Here is a 22,757-nt window from a genome sequence, read left to right as displayed (position 1 = left end):
AATGCCTCCATGAGATCCAGCTGTAAGGCATTTTCTTAGTGATCATGGGGGAAGGCCTAGTCCATTGTGGGTGGTGCCATCCTTGGGTTGGTTGTCCTGGGTTCTAGCTGAACAAGCCAGGGAACCCAGCCGGTAAGCAGCCTCCCTCCATGGCCTCTGCATCAGCTCCTGTCTCTGGGACCTGCCCTGCTTGAGTTCCTGTCCTGACTTCTTTCAGCAATGTGGACGTGTAAGGTCAATAAACCCTTTCCTCCCCAACTTGCCTTATGGTCATGGTGTTTTGTCACATTAATAGTAACTCTTAACTAGTTGCCTCAGTGAGACCAGACAGACTGGATATGTCCAAGTCAGCCTGCACCTTGCCCACTTAGGGGCTGGCAATCAGTTTATGATTGTTACATTTTAGATTGACAATATTTTCAGGTAAAGCAAAATTAAATTGCCAGATAGCCCAACGCGAGGTATACAATGACCCCACCATGTGTGCGAGCAGTCACAGGTACTGTGGGGAAGGAGGGAGGGAAGGACTGAAGGTAATGCTCTGGGGACTGGGGCATGAGTGGCAGCCCCTACCCTATCTCTTATCTGATGACAAAACAGCTGCTTGGCTCCAGTTGTCACTGGCTAAGCTGCTGGCATCCTGGGACCCATGACACCCTCCTCTGGGACCCCAGATCCCCATCTCTGTCCCACCCTTCTGCCCTCCACTCCCTCAGCCAAGAAGGGCAGAGGAAGCCTATGTCTAGAGTGGACTGTGGGACCCAGGGTAGTGATCAAAACTTGATGTTTCCAGGGTGTGGTGGTCTGTGAACCAGGGAAGGGGCCCTCCCTCAGCACCCCAGCTTCCTCCTGGGGAGAAGTAAAGGTTTGCCTTGCATTCTCCCTGAACCTGGTACGCAGCAATGCCCAAGCCCCCCCCCGCAGAATCGGGCTCTGGAACCCTCGGACCCTCAGCAATGTCAGGTCAACTCACTGTGGGTTGTCACACTGGCGGGTCCTGAACTTTACACCTGTGCCGCAGGTGCGTGAGCAGGAGCCGAAAGGAGTCCAGGCACCCCAGTTGCCATCGCGTTTGAGGATGTCAGGTGTCAGCCAGATGCAGTGGCCTTTAAAGCAATGCTACAAGACAGGAAGGCAGGCTGCTGAGACAGCTCATTGGCCCTTGCTGCTTAGTGATCTCAGAAATGATGTCCCCGTGCTGTATTCTGACTTCTGTGGCACATGCCTTACCCCCAAACTAAAAACAACAAAAGTAATTACAAAGACAAGAAGGCATTCCCTTGACCCATTGCCTACAGCAGAGTTGCTGGAGACACTCACTCCCCTCAGCGGGGTAGTGTCTGCCATGGCTGTTCTGGGCCTGCTCTGAAGGCATGGGCCTAGGGACTGTAGTGTCTGATCTGGGGGTGGGGGGAGGCATGTAGTGCCTGATCTTCCTGCCCCTAGTGATCAAAGCGCTTAAGTCAGACAGGCCTCGCCTTGCCTGTGACAATAAGAGGAATGGAATGTCCAGGCCCACCCTTCAGGGCCTTGTCCAGCCTACTCTGAACTGCTGTTCTTATGGCAGCTCATGTCCCCATGATAAATGTCCCCATGCCATGTGCCTGGACAGAGATGCAGCAAGAACAACAAGCCAGAGGTCTTGGAGACATTATCAGGTCTAAGCAGACCCAGGGTATGGAGGAGGAAGACCAAGAGCATAGGAAGAAGAGCACTGGAGTGGGAAAAACAATAAATCCCATTGTCTTATTCTTCCCAGGGAGGAAGCTTAAAAAACCCTGTAAGAAGCCCAGGTTAAGAAGATTCCAAAACATAAAACAGTAAGTTAGCATTTCAGTCCATCACAATCCAACAAATGGCTTGTTGATTTAGAATAAGAAAACCTTACTCAAAATAAAGACAAATAACAGCACAAATAACACAAATGACCCAAATTGGAAAACTATCATTTTTTCTACTTATATGTGTATGTATGTGCATGCATGAGTGCTTATGTATATGTGCATGTGTGTGTTGCGTATACGCTTGAATTCATGTGAAAAAACATGCTTCCCATGTAAGTATGAGGGTGAGGGTGCATGTGTGTACTTGAGTCTGTTTGCAGCACCAGACTATGAATCATGAAGTCAGCAAGATGGTTCAGCAAATAAAGGTATTTGCCACCAAGCCTGACAACCTAAGTTTGATCCCTGGCATCTATATGGTAGGAGAGATCTGACACTAAGTCTGTGATGGCTGTCCTTCTCTGGAGTCTCCCTCTCAGAGCTAAGAGTATGTGTAGGGCTCAAGCTAATGCTGTCAGTCTAGGCAAACAGACTAAGTGATCACGACGAAGTGATCCCGGCATGTCCTCTCTGGGCCACAGTTACTTCAGCTCTCCAGGCAAAGCTTCCCTCACTTCAACACTGGGGAGGAGATGAACTCACAGGCCAGGAGGGACGCTGTGGACTTAATCCCCAGTGTGATGGTGTGGGGAGGAGCAGCTGTGAGGAGTTAATTAAGTTATGACCCTCATGAAATGGATCAGAGTCCTTATCACAAGGGATAAGGGAAATTCACCCACATGGTGACACCTGAGGGATGTGTAGTTCCAAGTTTGGCTGAGTCCTGAGGGGAAACAATTTTGGTTTAAGCTCATCTGCATATGCCAAGGCCCTAGAAAATGATTGGCTAAGGAGTGAGCATATTATTTCATCAGAACCAATGAGAATAGGGCCTAGAATCTTGGCTGGACAAACAGGAAAAGAATACTTTCTCCAGACTCGTGGAGAGGGTGTGTGGCCAAGCAGTGAATGATCTTGACAAAGGATAAACCAGAGGCCCTGGAACTGTCAAGGCTAAACCTCATGCTGTGCCTAGGACCCACCAGGCCTCATGCTGGCTTCATAGAAAAGTGACCCGTGGGCACCCACAATGGGCAGGAAGGGATCTTGAGATGACGGGTCTGCTCTGGTGTGGGAAGCTCTAGTCTATCCAGTGTGGAGAGTGATTAAAAGTAGGAATGAAAGTTGGGGACGTAGATCAGTTAGCGTGTTTGTCTGGTATGTAGGAAGTCCTGGGTTCTATCCTTAGGACCTCACAAGCCTGGCATGGTGGCACATGCCGGCAATCCCAACCCTAGGCAGGTGGAGATAGGAGGATCAGAAGTCCAGGGTCATCCTTAGCTACATCTAAGGTTTAAGGCCAGCCTGGGCTACATGACAGGGCATATCAAAACTGGTGGGGAAGCAAGAAAGACAGAGCAGTTGGGGCCTCCTAAGAAGATCCCTGGTTCCCTTACAGACACTGCAGAGCCTGTCTCTGGCTACTGTGTGGTTTAAGCACGATGCCTGGGAAGCCACGGAGAGCCCTGAATTCTGACTCACCTTGCCAGGTGCACACATAGTCCCGTCCAGGGGGGGACCCTTCTTTGTCTTGCAAAAGTAAGGGTTGTCAGGGTGGCTGCACCACAGTTGTTTGCAGGGGTCAAAGGTCCGGAACTGGAAGAGAATACCCTCAGTTTATCAGGCTGCTTCTACCCTCAGCAGACCACCCAGAACGATACCCCCTCACCCCAGCCCTATAACCTGAACTGGCCTGTGAACACGCCTGTGTGGGTGGCTGCTGCAAGTTCCGTGTGATTCTGGGGCCGTGAGGACCATGTGCATGCAGTGTAGATATGACAGTGTCTCTGGGTATTGTTGGGCCTCCAAGTCTCCAGCCTTGGAGGCTGCCCTCCTGGTAGAACTTTGACAGGCAGATGAAAATTGAGTGGGCATTCCTATGGCCCTGGGCAGGACTGGCAGGTGCCTTAAATGTCATCACCACAGGGCCCTGGGGGACACGCGCTGTGTCCCTGCACTCACCGCAGTGCACATCATGTAGCCCAGGCCAAAGTCGAATCGACACTGCTCGTTCATGGAATAGTGCAGGCCTGGGAGCTGAGGCAAAGCCGGCCAGTCATGGGCGAAGGGATCGTCACGCAGGCAGTCATAGGAACTGTAAGGGGACACGTGGGTGCCACAAACGACCTTCAGTGGGGGGGCTGAGGTCCATGCTGGAGTCGTGACGGTGGGCAAGACCTCCTAGCCCTGGTCTTTATTGTGATGCCTCAGTTTGCCTACTCCACCAGTTTGAGTAGCTGGCTAGGGCAGCTTCCGGCCTGTTCAGCGTCAGTGTTGGAACCCCCCCCCCCCTCCGTGGGGTCCTCTCCGGGCATCAGGATTTCTCACCCATCCCTTGCGTGTCAGGCCAGAGGCCTCAAGGTCTGAGGGTTCAGGTTGGATCCAGGCACACTGGGCACTGTGCCCTCTTAGAACCGAAGCCAAGGAGGGGTCACCCTTGGGGCCCAGGGAGGTACTCACTGCAGGTAGCGGCCAAGCTCCTGCTGGCTGCAGCGGGACCAGTGGAAGCGATGGAAGGCAGCCTGTACCAAGGGTGCCATGATGCTGCCCAGCCGCACCTCGTCACCGCAGCGGTTGCCCTGCCCGTCATGCTCCATGCCTAGCCTGTATGGGGACCAAGGCAGCCTGGCTGGACCCTTGCCTGAGTGCCCTGACTGGTCCTCCCCACACCCCAACCGGGAAGACATTCCTAACAACCACAGGGGACATCTCAGAGCTTCTCTACCCCAATCCACTTCGACTAGAGTCTTGAAGCCAGAGCTACTCAGCGAAGAGGATAGCCACCAGGCATCCCTCGCCCTGCTCCCAAGGAGAACCACTATTTCCTGAATGCACAGTGGGGGTAGATATGTCTATAGCCCAGAGTACCTAGGACACTCCTTCTTGTATATTACCCATCAGCTCTGCAAAACCCATACATGCTTCTCTGGCCCCAAGACTCAGGGTCTCTACTGATGCTCGTAATACGCACACTTGGGAAGAGTCCTGGCTTCTTGACCCTGGGCTACCCTCCCACAGAGTGTTGGTGACCCATCTACAAAAAGTCCTGACCCAAGGACTTGAATAGGATAATGGCACAAGGCTCTTGGCTCCCCTATGCCCAGAGCTCTCTCTGCTCCCAGGTGCTTCTCGTCTCTGATTTAATTTGTTCTGTCAGCAGAAAGCTGACCTCAGGCCAGAGCTATAGGAAAACACATCCAAGTGGCTTTTCTACATGGCTGTCCCTCTTAGGCACAGGGAAAAGTGGTCAGCCAGGAGTAGAGGATCCGGTTTCTCCATACAAGGATGGTCAGGCCACTTACACATGGCCAGTCTCATGGGCCACCACAAATGCCGAGGAGAAGCCATCCTCATGGTTCAGGGTGCAGCTGCGGACAGGGTGGCACATCCCAGTGACAGGAGCATAGCCTGGGAGGAGACAGAAGGTGACTCCAGCCTCCAGGCCTGGAGTCCTACCCACAGACAGCCCCAGATCTCAACGTCCCAGATAGGACCCATCCCTAAAGCAATCCCACAGAACCAACTGCCCCTGCTGGTGGGACTCGGAAGATAACCTGCCCTGACAGCAGGCCTCCTGTCCATCACCAGAGCTCACACTGCAACTGGCACAGGTGTCTGCAGGGCCTTCTCTGTCATCTCAGCAGCTTCCTGCCTGCTCGCTCTTCCTGCAAACTCTCTCTCTCTCTCTCTCTCTCTCTCTGCTTCTTGCTGAGCTTTGATGATTCCATTTCCGGCCTTCTATGCTTCTGGGTTTCTTTGGTTGCTCTTTGCCAAATTACTTGAGACATGTGTATCTATGATTTATTTTTCAACCTTCTTCTTAATAATAGCTATAAATATCAATTTATTATGAGGTTAGCTTTATACACAGGCTTTAAGATTGCATTTGGTGTGTGTGTGTGTGTGTGTGTGTGTGTGTGTGTGTGTGTGTGTGTGTGTGTGTCCGGGCCACAATGCCTGTGTGGAGGTCAGAGTACAGCTTGCAGAAGTTTCTTCTCTCCTCCTGCCCACACCGATCCCAGGGATTGAACTCGTGTCCTCTGGCTTCGCAGTAAGAGCCTTTACCAGCTGAGCCATCTCGCTTCATTAGCCCAGAACTTTAATGTCTGCATTCATTTTCTTGTCTGTGGTTCTATCTGTTACTAAGAGGTGTCTATTAACATTTTCAACCATATAGTTTGGTCAATTGTTTTTTCTTTTATGTCTGTTGGGTTTTATGTAGTTTGAACCCTTGTGTAAAGAATCAGTTGGTAACCTATCAGCATCCAGGGAAGAAACTTAACCCTGAAGTCCAGACTCTGGACATGGCCTCATCTTCAGGCTGTCAAGCCCTACCTGGTCTGGTCTAGACACTCATTCCTGACTTACCTCTGTTCCTCAGGGCAACAGTGGGTTTTTGGAGACTGTCCTGGAACTCACTCTGTAGTCCAGATTAGCCTTGAACTCACAGAGATCTGCCTGTCTTTGTCTCCCGAGTGCAGGGATTAAAGGCATGCACCATTACTGCTCCATTGCTGTGGTTTTCTGCTGTTGTTTGTTTGTTTGTTTTGGAGGGAGTGAAATGGGGGCCAGCGAAATGATACAGGCTCTGGTGATTTTGTAGAGCCAGATGGTCAATAATACCAACCACTCATGTGGCTAAGGAAGCCATAGCCCCTCCATGCCCTGCTCCTCTGCTCTAGACTAGGCTCCACCTGTTGGGAGCCCCTTGCTGGCTCCAGCTTCTTTCCCAGAATCTGAGGCAAAGGACTAACCTTGCATGCCCGAGGGCCCGAAGTCCTGGCGTGTGAGGAAGATGGCATGATCGTGGTACTCGTCGTGGTCGGTGTCCGGCTTCTGCTGGAGGTAGGCCCAGCGGCAGACGTTCTCCAGACTCTGAGAGGGGTTTCCAATCTCAATGAGGTTCATGGACTGCAGTGGGTGGAGAAAGACAAAGAATGGAGTGGAGGCCAGCAGGTTACTAGCAGCTGAATAGTGGAGGCTAGCAGGTTACTAGCGGCTGAATAGCTGGTTGTGCTGGCAGAGCCCAGCCATTGGGAATCTAGTCCAGGGGCCACTCAGCTCCCTGCCGGGTCACTCCCACGCCTTGCCTGCCCTCCATTCAGCCCTGTTCTTCTGAACGGAAGGAAAGGTCCCTGGTCGCCCTCACCTGCATGAGCCTCCATAGGGCTGCAGGCATGTCTCAAGTCTCCTCTGGGGCCAGGCCATCCCTGTACCAAGCTCACTCCTCGGTTAGAAGCAGGACCCCATCTGCCCTAGACTGTCAGATGGTGGTGGTGGGTGGTGGGGTCGGCTCCTCACCATGCCACCAAGCCCTTCTACAGACAGCTCGCAGTTGGCAGTTTGCTTTCTCTAGTACTAATGACTGAAGAGACAACAAAAGAATGCATGCCCGTTGAACACAAAGGTTTGGTCTATTACCCACTCTCAGCCTTATCTATGGGCAGGGAGGCTACACCATGATGCAAGGGACGGCCGGGCTGCCTTTCCACTGGCCTCACTTAGGAGTCAAGCAATTCTGAGCTGTGTTACTGCCACTTGCATCCAAAAGAATTCTGAGCAAAACACCGCCTCTTTTGTGGGAGCCATGAGCACTCCAGGCAAGGGCACTGACTGGCAAGTAAAAGACAGCAGCTAGCTGACTGGCATGCCCTACACCAGGGTAGGATAAGAGCTCCGGCCAAGTCTTTGAAGAGACTGGAGAATCCAGCCAGGAATATACATACACTCAGGTATTAGGACCACCGAGCAGGAGGGGGCCAGGACTGGAGGCAGGAGCCAGGCTGATGCAGGTTAAGAGCAAATGGGTCAATACTATGCAGACAGAACTTCCTGTCACCCCCAAGAGGTTCTGACTCCGAAGAGGTTGGAAACTCGAGTATCTTCAGGGGTCATGTCCACTGAACACTGGCCCATGGCTGGCATTCAAGAAGAGGCTTGCCAGACCAGATGTCTCAGATGGGTCTACCGTCAATGTAAGGTTTTCAAGCTCAGTGGGTACAGTGCCAGCCCAGAACATGAAAACCCAGGTTCAATTCCCAAGCACTTCCCAACCCAAGAGTTGGGCTGGCTTGAGTGAAAATGACTTCAGTGGACGGAACAAAACTCCACCCCTCTCCCCAAGTCACTCATTTAAGAACTTCTGGATAAAGACAGCTCCGCCCATGGAAGGACCCCTCCCCACCTTGAAGACGCAGCAGTGGAGAGAGCACCCCACCATGCTGCAGATTGGACACAGCTGATTGCATTCTTTCCCCGGTGCTGGGCTCCATTCCTGAGCCTCTCTTGGCAGACAAGACGAATTCACTGCCGCGGCAGGATAATTTATTGAAATATTGATTTGTGTTTTTGTTCTTGTCTTGTTTTGTTCTCTGTCTGTTCCAAGAAGGCAGACTGTCACCAGCGCTCCCCAGCCCCAAGGGGTTCATGCTACAGGGACAGAGCTCAAGAGGTCCAAGACCCGATTCCTAGCTTTGGAATTCTAAGAAAGATCTCTAGGGGGCACAGTAGAGGCAGATTTGGGGAGCATTGTCCCAGACAGGAGCTGCACAGCAGAGGGGAACCCCAGGAAAGCAGGACTTCAGAAAACTGCAAGTGTGTGCTGTGCACTGTGAGCCTTGAGGTGAAGATGGGGTAACCCAAGAAGGAAAGCACCCAGGCACCCAAGTGACAAGGGGTGGGAGGTGCACGCATGGCCATCCCTTGATGGCCTTGATCTACTGGGGGAGCGCTTTTAGTACTCCAGTGGACACCACGCTGGTAAATGCTCAAGTCCCTTCTATACAAGGATGCAGCATTTACATGGAACCTCACACCTCCTTCTGTATCCTTTACATCAACTCCAAATGACTTAGACCATATACCACAGTGTAAGTGCTGAGTGCAGAGTTGTTATACTTGATTGTTTAGGGAATAACAGCAAGATAAAAGCCTGCATATGTTCAATACAGATGTCATGCTTCCTCTTGATTATCATCCATCTGTAGTTGGTGGAATTGGCAGAAGCAAGGCCGGGGGTGTGGAGAATCAACTGTATTTTCTCCCAACCTTTTCAAGGTTTGGCCTATCTCAAGCGGGCACCAAGGACCCAAGGGACAGTTTTCTTGTTCTTACTGGGTCTGGAGCATTTTAGGGGGGTCTCAGAGTACCCTGTCCAAAGGCTAGCCGGCGACAAGACATTAATATTGCATCCAGTGGTAAGGACAGGATCCATGTGTATTTTAGAAAGAGCCAGTTCTTTCCAGAAAGGGTGGAGTCAGGAAGGGGAAGCAATTGCGGCCCTTGTACTGACCGGGGTGGGGGTGGCTCAACAGCTGGGTATGATCAGGAGGTAGGCGATGTCAGGGCAGGGATGGAGACAATGAGGCTAGGAGGAAGGGGGTCTCTGGCTTTGGTGCAGGGTGGTGGTGAACACAAGGGGGAGGGTTGTGGGGTCTGTGTGACCACAGTGCTGGGGACAACCCATCATGAAGATGGTCTGCTCGCCAGCACCTCCTCCCTGCTTCCCTCGGGACAGAACCCAGTACTGAGCAGACCAGACACTCTTCCTTCAGGCCAAGGGCCAGCCTGGAACCCAAGCTAAGCTAATAGAACAGAGGTTTAAGGGGCTGAAGAATCAGCTGATAACACTGCGAAGCACAAAGATGTTTCTGCCTTCCTCCTCTCGGGAGTCTGGAGAGATGGGTCAATGGTCAAGAGCACACACTGCTCTTGCAGAGGACCTGAGCTCACAACTACCTGTAGCTCCAGCACCAAGGGACCCTTTGGTCCCTGATTTTTTCATGCATATACCAACCCCCAACTACCTCCACACATATACACATAATTTAAAAAACTACTTAAAAAGGTCTTCTTGAGGCAGAGATATCTGGGACAACTGGGCAGGCTTGGGTCCTTGGAAGGAGACACAAGCTGGCTGTGGGCAGGGCAAGGCAGTCCAATTGCCATTGGGCCAGCTGCAGGAGCCCTGCTAGAAAACCCTGGGTCCCCAGTGGGTACTGGAAATCAGAGTGTTGATCCTATATACACTGTATTCTTCCTACATATGCATACTTATGATAAACTTTGACCCTTGCAAGCACTTTATGGCTTCTCTGTAGCCCATTTGCATCATGGGTATGTACCTCTGCACCTGGATGAGGTGATAATTCCGGCAGGATGGATTGAGATGGTGCCTGATTTCGCCAAGTTTCCCAGAACAGTGTGCAATTTAAACATTGTAAACTTTTTGTTTCTGGAATTTTCCATTTAATATTTTCACATCACAGATGGCAGGTATTCTGAGTGGAAAGTAACACTGAAGATAAGGGAAACCTTCCTGTTTCTTCAGTCTGGCTCTCTAGTGGAAGTCACAAAGGCTTCGAGAGTTTTTTGCTTCACTGGTCTTGGCCATCTGTCTTTCTCTCAGCCCTGGAAGCATCCCACACCTGGCCCCTGCTCATCTTTGCATCCGTGTTTTCTAGGAAAGTCTTTGTGTACCTGTTCACAGCTGTGCAGAGTGGGGATGAGTGAGCAGCAGATAATCCTTTGGGGGAGGGCTGGCTGGCTCCGTAGGCCTGGGCGGAGGAGCTTGGGGGCTGGAGCAGAGGGGTGGCGCGTGGCACTGTTTGAAGGTGGATAGGGCACATCCGTTCCCCAAGGCTGAGTGGTAGCTGTAGGGTCTGTCTCAGGATGGAATGCGGGCTTGCGTTCTGGGGCATGGCTCTCCACAGTGACAACAGTTCTGTAACTGAGCCCAGTGTGGAGACCCCAGATAGGCCAGGGCCACTGTGCCTGCAGTGTGTGTTTGTGGAAACTGGGCCCATAAGCCGGGGCATAGAAGTCCTGGTGGGGGAGCTGACCCTTCCCTTCTCATTGATGAGTCCAGCCTCCAAGCGCAGAGGCAGAGGCACTGCCAAGGAGGCTCACTGAATGCCCCCCAGGGACCTAAAGGTGAGTGGCCATCCTAGTGTGGGCTTTGCTACCCAAGACCCCCATTTCAGCATGAAGCCAATTGCTGCACGATCTCTCTCTAGATGCACGACTTGCCATACAGGGCTGGTCATGTTTATCACACAGGGAATGAATGGATGGAGAGTCGTGTAGGGGCAGGGAGGGGGTTACAGAGCCTAAAGGGCTGCGGGAAGAGCAGACGTGTCTAGATGAAGCGGGCTGGCTGCAGGAACATTCCCAGGAACTCCTGGAAATGGCTCACCAGCAAGAATGGGTCTCAGTGCTGGCGGCAACAACCAATTCTTCCTGTGTGCTCATGGCCAAGGCTCGAATGGATCTCATTTAAAACTTCAGACGTGCCTAAGCCATCAGCACTGCCACTGTCCTAACTCTCAGATGAGAAACTGCATCTCATACCATGAAAGCCATCGACTCCAGATCCCACAAGTAGGGGGAGGTGGCGGTGGAAGCCACAGAAAGGTCAGGAAGAAGTTCTGTCCCCCAGGTAAGTCAGCCTCTAGGCAGACGGAAAAGGAAGGGTAGGTTCCAGATGCAACCACCAGGTGGCACTGCTGCTACAAGAATGAAGTGTCAAGACCCTGCCCGAGGCGGGCAGGAAGGGAGCTCTGCCCACTCCTCCAGGTTAGGCTGCGAGTAGGATCTGCAACCCTCTAGGCCCCAGACACAGCCTCTGGGGCCTCGCCCTAAACAAACCAATTAAGACTTGTGCAAGAAGTTGTATTCCAGCCCCTGCTCTCTGACACACGGACCGTTTGCGGTGGAATGAACTGAATTATTTATATTCTTCCCTCCTTCAGTCAAGGAGACAGGAAAATGGGATCTGCTGCCTGGAGGCCAGTCTCCATGCTTGCTTGGCAACAGGGAGGCTCTGCAGGCTGGGTGCTGCCACATGTCTGTGAGTTCCCTGGCCACACACCCAATTCCAGGGCCGTGGACAGGTAACCTGGAGCTGGAGGTGTGGGGCACGGGTCGGTGCTCTGCTGTTCTTGGACAATTTAACTCTTTCTCTGGGCTCCTCTGACACAACCTGAGCACTCAGCCTAGAGCGCAGGGGCCTTCGCCTGTGACAGTGTGGGCAGGGCATACGTGAACGTCGGTCTGACAGTCTCTGATCACCTGAGAGAGGCACCTGTGAGTTTGAGTGCGCGAGATTGTCTTGATTCTGTTCACTGAGGTGGGAAGACGCACCCACCACGGTGGCGCCATTTCCTGATTGGAAGCCTGGGCTGTGTATATGGAGAGGGGACCCAAACAGAGACAAGTATGGGTTGCACCCGCTTTTGACTGCTGATGTGACATGACCAGCGATTTCAAACTCTTGCTACTGTGGCATTCCCGGCCATTATGGACTGTAACCTGGAAATGTAAGCTGAAATAAAACCTTAAGTTGCTTTGGTCAGAGTATTTTATCACAGCAGCAGAAGGAAACCCAGACACAGTCCACACGCACAAGTCCTCCTTGTCCTTGCCTATTCTGGCAGTGACTGTGTGGCCCACTCAGTAGCACTAGTGCTTCAGGCTCCAAGGCTATCTGGCTTTAGCTGATCGCAAACGCATCCCAGAATGCCCTGGCCTCAGGAAGCCTCAGGCTAGCCCTCCCAAACAGGCAGGGAATAGGGAAGCATGCACAGGGATGAGGTTCAGTTGAGTAGAGGTTACTTCTCAATCTCAGTATTGCTGACATGTAAGGGTAGTTAACCTGTGTGTGTGTGTGTGTGTGTGTGTGTGTGTGTGTGTGTGTGTAGGGGAGGGATGTGTTATCCTGAGCACTCCCAAGCTGTGACAGCCAAAATATCTCTAAGCATCACCTTGAGTCCATGAGTGGGAGACAGAGAGGCAGAGTCACCCTTGGTTGGCAGCACTGGCCACAGGGGAGTGCCACAGGAGAGCGGGGGGGGGGCAGTTCGTCCAAGGACTGTGCCCTCCAGGCCTCCAGCATGACAAAGTGGGATATGGAACACGGGGACAAAGTGGCTGCTGTGTGTGGCCCCCTGGAGTCCCATCCTCATTGTCATAGGAATGGTGACAGGGATTGTGGGTGCCCCCTTATCATGACGGATATCTACCGGGACCCCAGCAGGATGCCTGAAATAGTGGGCTGTGCCAGGCTCTGAAGACACGAGGTGTGCGTTTCCTCTCAGACACACTCCCCATGACAGAGTGCGACTTACAAGGATGGACAAGACCACTGGGAGGGAGTGACTGAAACACACAGAGGGTCTTTCTCAGGTTAATACAGACTGAGCATGGCTCTCCAGGGCCCCTGATGCAAGGCTATCTAGAAGAAGCCTCCATTTCCCATCCTAGTCCCACCCTCGCCTCTGGCCCCACTGTGGCCAGACAGGTGACATCCTGGGACACGTGGCAGGAACACAGTGGTGCCTCTTCTCCAAGGCTTTGGACTGTGTAGTCCTTTCCTCACAGAATGCCTCTGCCTTCTACCGACAGACCAAGACTGTCTGACCTTTCACCCCAAATGCCGACAAACTCCAACAAGCATCCCATACCCTGTCTTGAGCTGGCCTTCACAAGACACCTTATGTCCTCGGAATGTCCCTAAGTCTCTCATCTCCATTTCCTTTGATTTCCATCATCCAAGGAAATATTTAAAATGAGAACACTTGAGTAGCTTTGGTTCCTTGTGAAAAAATCAATCGAAAAGGCAGTTGCTATGCAACCCACGAATACGGCTGATGCTCGGCTCCCTGGCTGGTGGCATATTGTGTAAAATAAGATAATCTCTTTTCTTCTTTTTTTTTTTTAAGAAATGGAGAAAAATGTTGTTTTAGGAAAAACTTGAGATAACTCGGATGCCTCCCATAAGCTAGAGATAAAGAACATGCCACTCGTGTAAGCATTGTCAATTTTACCCCTACTGGAGCCTAGGGGGACCTGGGACAAGGCAGGGAGGGACAGGAGGAGGGGCCTGGTGCATTTCCAGTGACAATTAGGGATGAATAATAGGAGCTGCTGGCCTGTGTCACTTTCTGCCCAAGAGCAGGTGATGGTTTCACACCCTGGGAGTGCGCTCTGATGGAGGGAGACACAGCTTAGTACCTCCTGGCGGCAGCCACCTTGGTTTTGTAGGGGAAACTTCTTCCAGAGAGGAAGCCTCATTCTCTTTATTATTTACTGGTCCCGTTCTTGTGACAAAAATGCCTGACAAAGGCAACTTAAAGGAGGAGGATTTATTTTGGCTCCCAGCTCCAGGGGACATGAAATGGAAGGGAAGTCACCACGGCAGGAACGTGGAGCGGATGGTCACACGACATCCACAATCCAGAAGTTCCGTTTGCTTTCTCCTTCGTGTTCAGTCCGGGACCCCAGCATACGTAACAGCCACCCACATTTAGGGTGGGTCTTCCAACCATACTTCACCAAACCTAGAGACTCCCAGAGACTTGTTTCCATGGCACATCCAAATCCTGTCCAGTTGACAATCAAGTTTAACCATCACAGTCCCCGGCAGGAACCCAGAGGTGCCATGCAGAACGCCTTCCCAGGATTCATCTGTTGCCATGAACCATGTCTCACCCCCAGAGTCCCATCTAGCAGTCCAGCTTTGCTTCCATTATTATTGAGTCTACTTGGGGTGAGGGTAGGGGCGATAGGCACTGAGCCTCTTGGCTCTCAGGTCTCTGTCTGGCCACTCTGTCCAACATCAGCCTCACCTCATTGTGTTGGTTTCATGGTGCTGGGATCTTGTCTGTCACTAAACAAGGTGCAGCTGTCTGTTCTTGTTCCTGTGCACCCCAGAATGGACTGGGCAGGAGGCCAGAGTCCCTGAGCTCAGGGTACCATCTCCTAGGACCATGGCACTCTTTGGAAATCCCAACATAGAACCTTGCACCCAGCGCTGCACAAGACATTCTGTGACCCGTGGCTGCAGACTACACAAGATAAGTGTAGAAATGAGAAACGTTCATAAGTAACTGGAGGGAGTGAGATCCTCAGGAAATTTATGGAGTTTAATCATTTAAAAAAACAGGGATTTTTTTTAATATCTTGGGCTCAGCCACATTTGCCTTCTCTAATAAATCATCTGCAGAAGTTATTGTGGTAGGGCTAGAGGCTGGGCTCTTGCTTGGCCAGGCTCTGTGGGCCCTGCCAGCTGCTCTGGAAGGAGCACCCCTGTCCTGTATGGCCTGTGGCTCCAGGAGTACACAGCCTCTCCTTGCAGATGCTGCTCCTGGCCTTGCAGCCTGGGGCTGGTTGTCCACAGCCAAGCACCAAGCCGCTTGCTATTTAGCTCTACACTGTTCTCCAAGGGGTCTGTTAAAGGCTTGGTCACTAGTTGAAGTGCCACTGGGTAGCAGAACCTTTTGGAGGAGTAGCCTAGTGGGAGGAAGTTAGGTCATTGGGGGTCATGCCCTAGAAGAGGCTGTTGCAACATCAGTTTTTCTCTTTGCTTGCCAGCCTCTTCGCATCTCTGTTCTGGAGGTGAATACCCTCCATCTACTCCACATTCCCTCCACATTCTGTCACTAAAGATCCCAAAACCTCGGGTTGAACAGCTGTAGTCTGAAACCTTGAAATCATAAACTCAGTTGCATCTTTCCTTCTTTTAAGCTGCCTGCCTCGGTTATTTTGGTACAGCTACTAAAAGCTAACTAACACACCTCTGCAATTTCTTCCATGTTTTGGTGTGAGGATGTTCATTTCCAACTCCAAGCCTTCTCCATGCAACCCAGGGGTGATCTACCCTCACTCTCCCCGCTCCACACAGCTCTCCAGAGGGGCAGTCCAGCACCATGCCCTAACATGATCCCTGTGTTTGCATTTCTACATCCAGGATACCAAGATTTCCAAGCTGAATCCGCTTCCTGTCACAGTCCAGGAGCGTTCCATCCCAGAGACCAGGGCAGTAAACTGTCCCTGCACCATCTTGCCACAGGGCACACACCTGCTCTGAAATGTGCCATCAAATCTCCAGTTCTCAACCTGGAAAAACCAACACCTCTCCTGGCTCCGTCTTTCTAGAAGAAATGGCGTTCTGCGCTGCTTATTCCCCTGTCCTGAACAGTGTACCCTTTCTTTCTGTATGTCCTATGTCTGTCTCACACTGCCTCAGAGACATCTGGTTACTGTGACGCAGGGGACCTTAAAGAATTGTGTCTATGTGTGTCAATACATGTGCACCATGTACATGTAAGATCCCACAGAAAAGGGAGTCAGTTTCCCTGGAACTGGAGTTTCCCTCAGTTATGAGTCACCTTGTAGGTGCTGGGAAGCGAATCCTCCGCAGCAGCTGTGAGCACTTTAGTCTCTGAGCCATCTCTCCAGCCCTGTTGCTGGAACTTGGTTCTCAAAATCAACCCCACTGCGTAGGTGGTGCTGGGTCACAATGTTTGCATCTGAAATTTCAGTCAAAGTCAGATGGCATATAAGATGATGGTCCTGTGTCACCCAGTGACATCACAACAGCCTCAATGATGTCACCCAGTGACATCACTACGGCCTTAGTCTGAGTACACCACAATGCACAGTGGCAAATTTCCTGCTGACACATTCCTCAGGATCCTATTAAATGATGAGACTGTGTTTGTCTTTATCACTGAAGCTTTCACCCCATGGGTTTCACAATGGATTCTCTTGGGTTTTAACAGAAAACAATTATAATCTTGTCTGTTCTTCTCAGACACCAGTTTCCTGTCATTTAAATCTAAGAAAAAATTTAGAATCTCAGTATGAGAAGCACTTATGTGTCAATAAACTCAAAGGCCTTCATTGTTTACACTTGAGTATGTATGATTTTGTGTGCATGTCTTGATTGTTTACACTTGAGTGTGTTTGAGCTTGTGTGTGAGTGGTGTGTGTGTATGTTTTGTGTGTGTGTGTGTATGTGTGTGTCTGTGTGTGTTATACATATGGAGGCAGGAGGTCAATGTTGGGTGTCTTCCTCAATTGCTCTCTACCTTATTTTTGAGTCAGGGTCTATCCTGGACCTGGATATCCTTGGTCTAGCTTCATTGGCTGGTTAATGATCTCCGGGGATCCTCCTGTATCTGCTCCCCGAATGCTGGGGTTATAGACACATCCCACCATACCCAGATTGTTTTTAAGCAAATGCTAGGGATCCAAATTTGGTCCTCGAGTTTGTATGGAAGGACCTACCTCTTGCTAGTTTTATTGCCACTGCCTCCTAGGTTGCATTTTCCAAAGCAAGTTCTGTGGAATGTCACTGTCCAGAGAAAGGGATCCCACTGCGAAGAAGGTTTGAAGAATGACATGCACTAATGTGTCCCATAGAGCTTCACCAGGCATGCTCCAAAGTCCCTGGGACATGCTGCCATGGGGAGCACCTGTCTTCCATTGCTTTAGGAGCACCATCTACCCCCTTCTTCCCGTGTAAGCATATATTGCCATGCAGCTGCACAGTGCGTCACCAGGGAAATTTGCTCCCTTTAAATAAAACACTGGCGTCTACCTATTATCTCTCAGGACCTTTTTCAAAACTTTAAAAACAAGAGAGCCTCCCACCTTCTACACACTGGTCATTGTGTTCTGCCCATCTGTCTTCATTTCACGGAAGGTCTTCCTTGGCTGCCACCTCACAAGGTCCACTCTTGCCCTGTGTAAACAATCCTCATCTCCATCTCAATGCTCCAGGTTTCCTGGGGATTCCAGGGTCACCTATCCCGGCCACCTCGACTGGGCCACCAAGCACCCAGCACACCTCCAGTGAACTCATGGGCTCCTCCCTACAATAACATCGCACCTTGCATTGCCTGTTTTGAGTATGTTGGTCAGTCTTCTGTTACTTCGATGACATGCCCAAGACAATGAATTTTGTAAAGAGAAAAGGTTCATTTAGTTCATTGTTTCTGGAGGTTCAATGTCCTAGAGCCTTGCTGATGTGTCCTCTGATGAGGGGGACACACCGCGGCAGGAACAAGTGGCCACATCATTAATGGGAACACAGGCAGACAGCAGGCAGAGTCCGGGACCCTTTAGAGAGTGCACTCCAATGACCGAAAGGCCACCCACATCCCACAGGTTCCCCCTGCTCAGGCGGTGACCTGAGGATCAACACTTTGGCAGTGGGACTTAGGGTGACAACGTGTGAGCCACAGCAGGGCAGCACCCTCTGCCTGGCTGAGTTCTCTCCACCTGCACTAACCAAGCAGCCAGGCGCTCTCACCGTGGCCTCCCAACACACTTTCATCTGCCTTCCTTTCTCCACCATTGTAACCATGTTCCAATCTACACAGCTTCCCACTAATGACAACAGTGTCCTCAGTGCATGGGCCCTGTTAGAAATGCAGTCTGGATCATGTCACTCTCAGAAGGCCAAACTCCAGGGCAGAGACATATGGACCCCTGTACTATGATCTGGCATTATTTATTTAGTTTTGAGACAGGGGCTCATGTATCCCGGGCTGGTCTTGAACTCACTATGTAGCCAAGGATGACCTTGAACTCTTGATCTGCCAGTTTCCAGTCCAACTCAACAGTGCTGAGATTATAGGTGTATGCCAACCCCCATCCCCACCCCTGCTCATACAGTCCTGGAGGCTAAACCCAGGGCTTTGGGCATGTCAGACAAGTACTTTGTCAACCAAGCTACATCCTCGGTGCAGATCTGACTTTTTAACTTTGCTTGCTTATTTACTTATTTGTGTGTGTGTAAGAGAGTGTGTATGTACATATGTGTGTGCATGCCTATGTACATATGTAGGCCAGAAGGGAACGCCAGCATTCTCCTATCTCACTCTGTCTATTCCTTTTTATTATATAATTTATTTATTCTTATTTTATGTGCATTGGTGTTTTGCCTGCATGTATGTCTGTGTAAGGATGTCAGGTCCCTTAGAACTGGAGCTACAGGCAGTTGTGAGCTGCTATGTGGTTGCTGAGAATTGAACCCTGGTCCTCTAGAAGAGGGTTCAGTGCTCCTAACTGTTGAGCCATCTCACCAGCCCTCTGTCTATTTCTTTAAGGCAAGAGCTCAAGAGCTCTCTCTCTCTCTCTCTCTCTCTCTCTCTCTCTCTCTCTCTCTCTCTCTCTCTCTCTCTCTCTCTCTCTCTCTCCCTCTCTCTTCTCTCTCTTTCCCCCCAAATTGCCAGAAACCCCTAGAAATCCTCCTTTCTCCATACATCTCTCTTGGAACAGGGGTTTCAGCATTTATACAGACACTCAACTTACTATGTGCTAATTTGGATCCAAATTCTGGCCCTCATGGTTCCAGAGTGATCTTAGCCCAAACCGTTTCTCCAGCCCCTATGACCTGACCATGTCAGCGTCTGCTACATCCTGGTGCTCTTTTCTCCACTCTCTGCCATTCTCTCTCCTTCCAGCACAGAGCTGGAAGGCTTACCTCCATACATCATCCAGACTAGGAGACAGACAGACACTCGTCAGCCCTAAGAAGATCCATGGCTTCATTAGTACAGTTCAACAATGAAAACTGCAGTTTTAAAACTTTTCCTTTTAACCAGTACAATGGGGACCAGGCAGGGAATGCAAGCTGTCACCTGATGCCCAGACCAACCTCTGGAAGATTTTCCTCCCTTTCTGAACAGATCATATGTACCATAAAAACAGGGAGACTGGAGAACATTACAGAAAAGCACAACCAATAGAAGTGCAGAGTTGCAGAGCCCAGTCCCCGTGGATACATCTACAAGACCCCACACCTAAGGCTCAGGAGACACTGCAGAAGAGGGTGCAGAAAGATGGTAAGAGCCAGAAGACCAGGGGTTTTGTCGTGAGACTGTCTCCTAGTAATGTCAGAAGCACCCATGGAGTCTCACCAACATGACTGTCTGAACATGAGCTGACCCATGTTGCAGTCCGGTAGAGATGCTGAGCCCCAACCACACGAAGAACTACAGACACCTACGGGATGCCGAGAGCAGGGGGAATAGTCTTCCCCAGGGAAGAGCACACCCACTGGGTACCTAATACTAAATGGTCAGCCCTGAAGCAAACATGCAAGTCTAATTATTTAGACTGAGCAGTTTATATTTAATGAAAAAGAGGCCATGAATTTGAAAAAGAACAAGAAGGGATATGTAGAAGTGTTTGGAGGGAGGAAAGGGAGGAGAGAAATGATGCAATCACAATCTCAAAAATACATTTTAAAAAAGACAAAAATTCAAATGCATAGAAAAATTAAAGTTTATGATTTTGCTTGTAAAGAAAAAGCAGGGGGAAGTCAAGGGCTTCACCATTTCCAGCTTGGATGGGCTACATTTGCTGGTGTGGTTTCACTCATTTCAAGGAACTATTAAGCAAGGAGAATACAAAACCATGCATGTTCGTATTTTTTTTTAATCAGTCTCTTTCAGTGTCTGTGTTCAGTGGGACTCTGGCCCACAACAGTCAAAGGCAGCATGTCCACGATAGAGTGTGAATCCATTTCCCCAATTAAATAGAGATAATCTTCTCTCCATCCTTCCTGCCAAAGGCCTGGAAGTTACTGAGGATCCAGGCCAGGATGGAAGAGTGGGAGTGACCCAGTCTGGGGAAATAGGGCTGGCTCCCTGGAGGCAGGAGGAAAGCTTCACAGGGCTGTCATAAACACCATGGCCAGGAGCATTGTGAAGAGTAAAGTGTTTATTTGGCTTACATGTACTGATCACAGTTGACCACTGAGGGAAGTCAGGGCAGGGTAGGAACCTTGGAGGCAGGAACTTATGCAGAGGCCACAGAGGACAATACTTAATGACTCGTTCCTCATGACTTGTTAAGCTTGATTTCTTATACCATCCGGGACCACCTGTCCAGGGGTGGCAGGCTGAACCCTCCCATAGTGATCACCAGTCAAAAGATATGTCCTACAGAATTGCCTACAGGCCATTCTGATGGAGGTGTTTTCTCAGCCGAGGTTCCCTGCTTTTGGATGACCCTGGCTTGTGTCAAGTTGACAAAAAACTCATCCTTACAAGACTGTTGGGGGGAAGGGGTGCCCATAGTAAGGTAGAATCTCCCCATAGCTTCCTGGTGGAGCTGGTGGCCCTCAGTGCTTTCCCTGCTCCCAGGAGAAGTGTGAAGTAGGTTTCATTACAGTTGTCACGCAGGGCTTGGTTTCGCCCCCTCCCCCACTCTGATCCATGGGTGTGTAAGTCCCTTATCAAACCAAGCCACCTGCAGTTGCAGTTCTAGATTCTTTCCAGTCAGTTTCAAAAAGGGTTCTCAAGGGTTGGGGTTGTAGCTCAATTGGTAGAGTGCTTGCTTAGCATGCTCGAAAGCCTGGGTTCAGTCCCCAGCACCAGGGCTAGCACATGCCCGTAACCCAGACACTTGGGAGACGGAGGCAGGAGGATCAGGAGTGCAAGGCCATTGTTGGCTACACAGGGAATTTAAGGCTAGCCTGGGCTACGTGAGAACCTGTCTCAAAAACAAAACGCCACCACGAAACAAAGCTTTTCAAAGTGGTTCAGTTGTTTTTAAGTTTGGAAGTATTTTCCCATCACCTATGATCAGACTTGGGGCACCTCACTGGAGTACACTGTGGGAAAGGCTTTAGTTTTTAATTGTAGAAAATTCACTGGTATTTTCGTTATGACTTAAACTCTTGTGTCATTTTAAAGCATTCTCCAATTCTACAGAGAAGAGACACAGCCTTCTGTATGACAAGGACAAATGACATCATAACTACGGCTCTCATTTTGTTCCCACCGTCATCGCTATGACTCTAAACACGCAAACCTTACAGAGCTTGAACACAGTATTAAACATCCCCTCAGCCAGCTTTTGGCCAATCCCTCCTTTTTGCCTAATGGCTTTCTTCAGAACATAGTATGTGAGCCGAAATAAATCCTTCCTTAAATTGCTTTTGTCAGGCGTTTTGTCACAGTAATAAGAGTAACTACCGCCTTCCAGGACCGTGGGGGAAGGGGCCCAGTATTCAAGAGCAGGAGGAAGCAGACAGGGTCGGGGAGACCTGGTAGAGCTGAGTATTAGAGGTCTGATGAGAGCGCAGATTTGGACATGGCCAGAGATGGATGGAGGGCACATGAGCCAAGAATTCCTGAGAACCCTGATGTCAGAAGCATAGACAGATACAGCAAATAATATGAATGTGTTTTTCATAAGATCCAGACCCGGGACCCCCCAAAGACAGAACTCAGTCTCAGCTCACTCTCACGTTAGTCTTATGTGCCTGTCTAAACCAGGGCTGCCATCCACGTGCCCGAGTCCCTCAGGGCCGATTCTATTCTCTGGGGCAGGCTTGCTTGTGAATCTGCTGAGACTCTACAGTGAGGCTGCCATGAGCCTGCTGGCTGCTTCCCTCTTTCCCATAGGCAGAGACTACAGCAAGGATTCCTCCAGTCCCTGTGGCCTGGACACACCCAGCCTCAGCCTCTTGGGACCACAGCTGTCTCTGCGGCGGTAGGACCTACTGGTCTGTTGGCACGACCACACCGGATAACCTCGCACTTTATAGCGAGGAGTCATGGGTCACAGGGAAGGGTGCAGGGAGTCTGTGGGGGGGGGAGTGCTCACAGCTTCTTGCTTGTTATAGGGCCATAGGGTGTCCAGGGAAAGGCAGGGTGTTGTGGGAGATCAAGCAATCTCAAAGAAGGGCCGATGTGCAGGGCCCCACACATTCCAGAGACGGGGACTCACCTTCTCGTGGCTCAACAGGATAATCCTCACCAGCACGACATTGATGTGGGCCCCCAGTGACTCGTCATGGTAGATTTCATTGACCTGAAAGGCAGTCAGGGAGATGTCAGCAGGAACCATGGGTCAAAGATGGCTCTGGCTGTGCACCTGACGTCTTGTCCCCAAGCTCCCAGGTAAGAGCCCAGGGGCCCTGCTAGTCTTTCTCTGCATATTTACCTCCAACATTCCATCGACTCCACACTGCCTCTTGATCCATCCCTCTATGACCCTCCCTGGTCCCGGCTGCTGCTACCACCTGCCTGGATTTCTGCAGTGGCCTCCTGGGACATGCCACTTCCTGACCCATAC

At 50.7% G+C, this 22,757-nt stretch overlaps 1 protein-coding gene across 2 annotated transcripts in view; it reads right to left on the bottom strand.

The window, feature by feature from the left end:
• Adamts2 (ADAM metallopeptidase with thrombospondin type 1 motif 2) overlaps window positions 1-22,757 on the bottom strand; it is a 202,095-nt gene that overhangs the window by 23,022 nt on the left and 156,316 nt on the right. For both annotated transcript variants that reach the window (XR_005878190.1, XM_040748534.1), the window contains exons 5-11: window positions 22,410-22,493; window positions 6,638-6,794; window positions 5,186-5,291; window positions 4,344-4,487; window positions 3,846-3,978; window positions 3,366-3,479; window positions 974-1,119 (exon numbers count right to left, since the gene is read on the bottom strand). Coding sequence is in view for 1 of the 2 variants with exons in the window: in XM_040748534.1 (XP_040604468.1) it covers window positions 974-1,119; window positions 3,366-3,479; window positions 3,846-3,978; window positions 4,344-4,487; window positions 5,186-5,291; window positions 6,638-6,794; window positions 22,410-22,493 (884 nt within the window). In the remaining variant the exon portion in view is untranslated. The remainder of the gene's footprint in view (window positions 1-973; window positions 1,120-3,365; window positions 3,480-3,845; window positions 3,979-4,343; window positions 4,488-5,185; window positions 5,292-6,637; window positions 6,795-22,409; window positions 22,494-22,757) is intronic.

The sequence above is a fragment of the Mesocricetus auratus genome, unplaced genomic scaffold (genome assembly GCF_017639785.1).
Source record: "Mesocricetus auratus isolate SY011 unplaced genomic scaffold, BCM_Maur_2.0 Super-Scaffold_100007, whole genome shotgun sequence".
Taxonomy (NCBI): Eukaryota; Metazoa; Chordata; class Mammalia; order Rodentia; family Cricetidae; genus Mesocricetus; species Mesocricetus auratus.
This window is presented reverse-complemented; position numbering and strand designations above follow the sequence as displayed.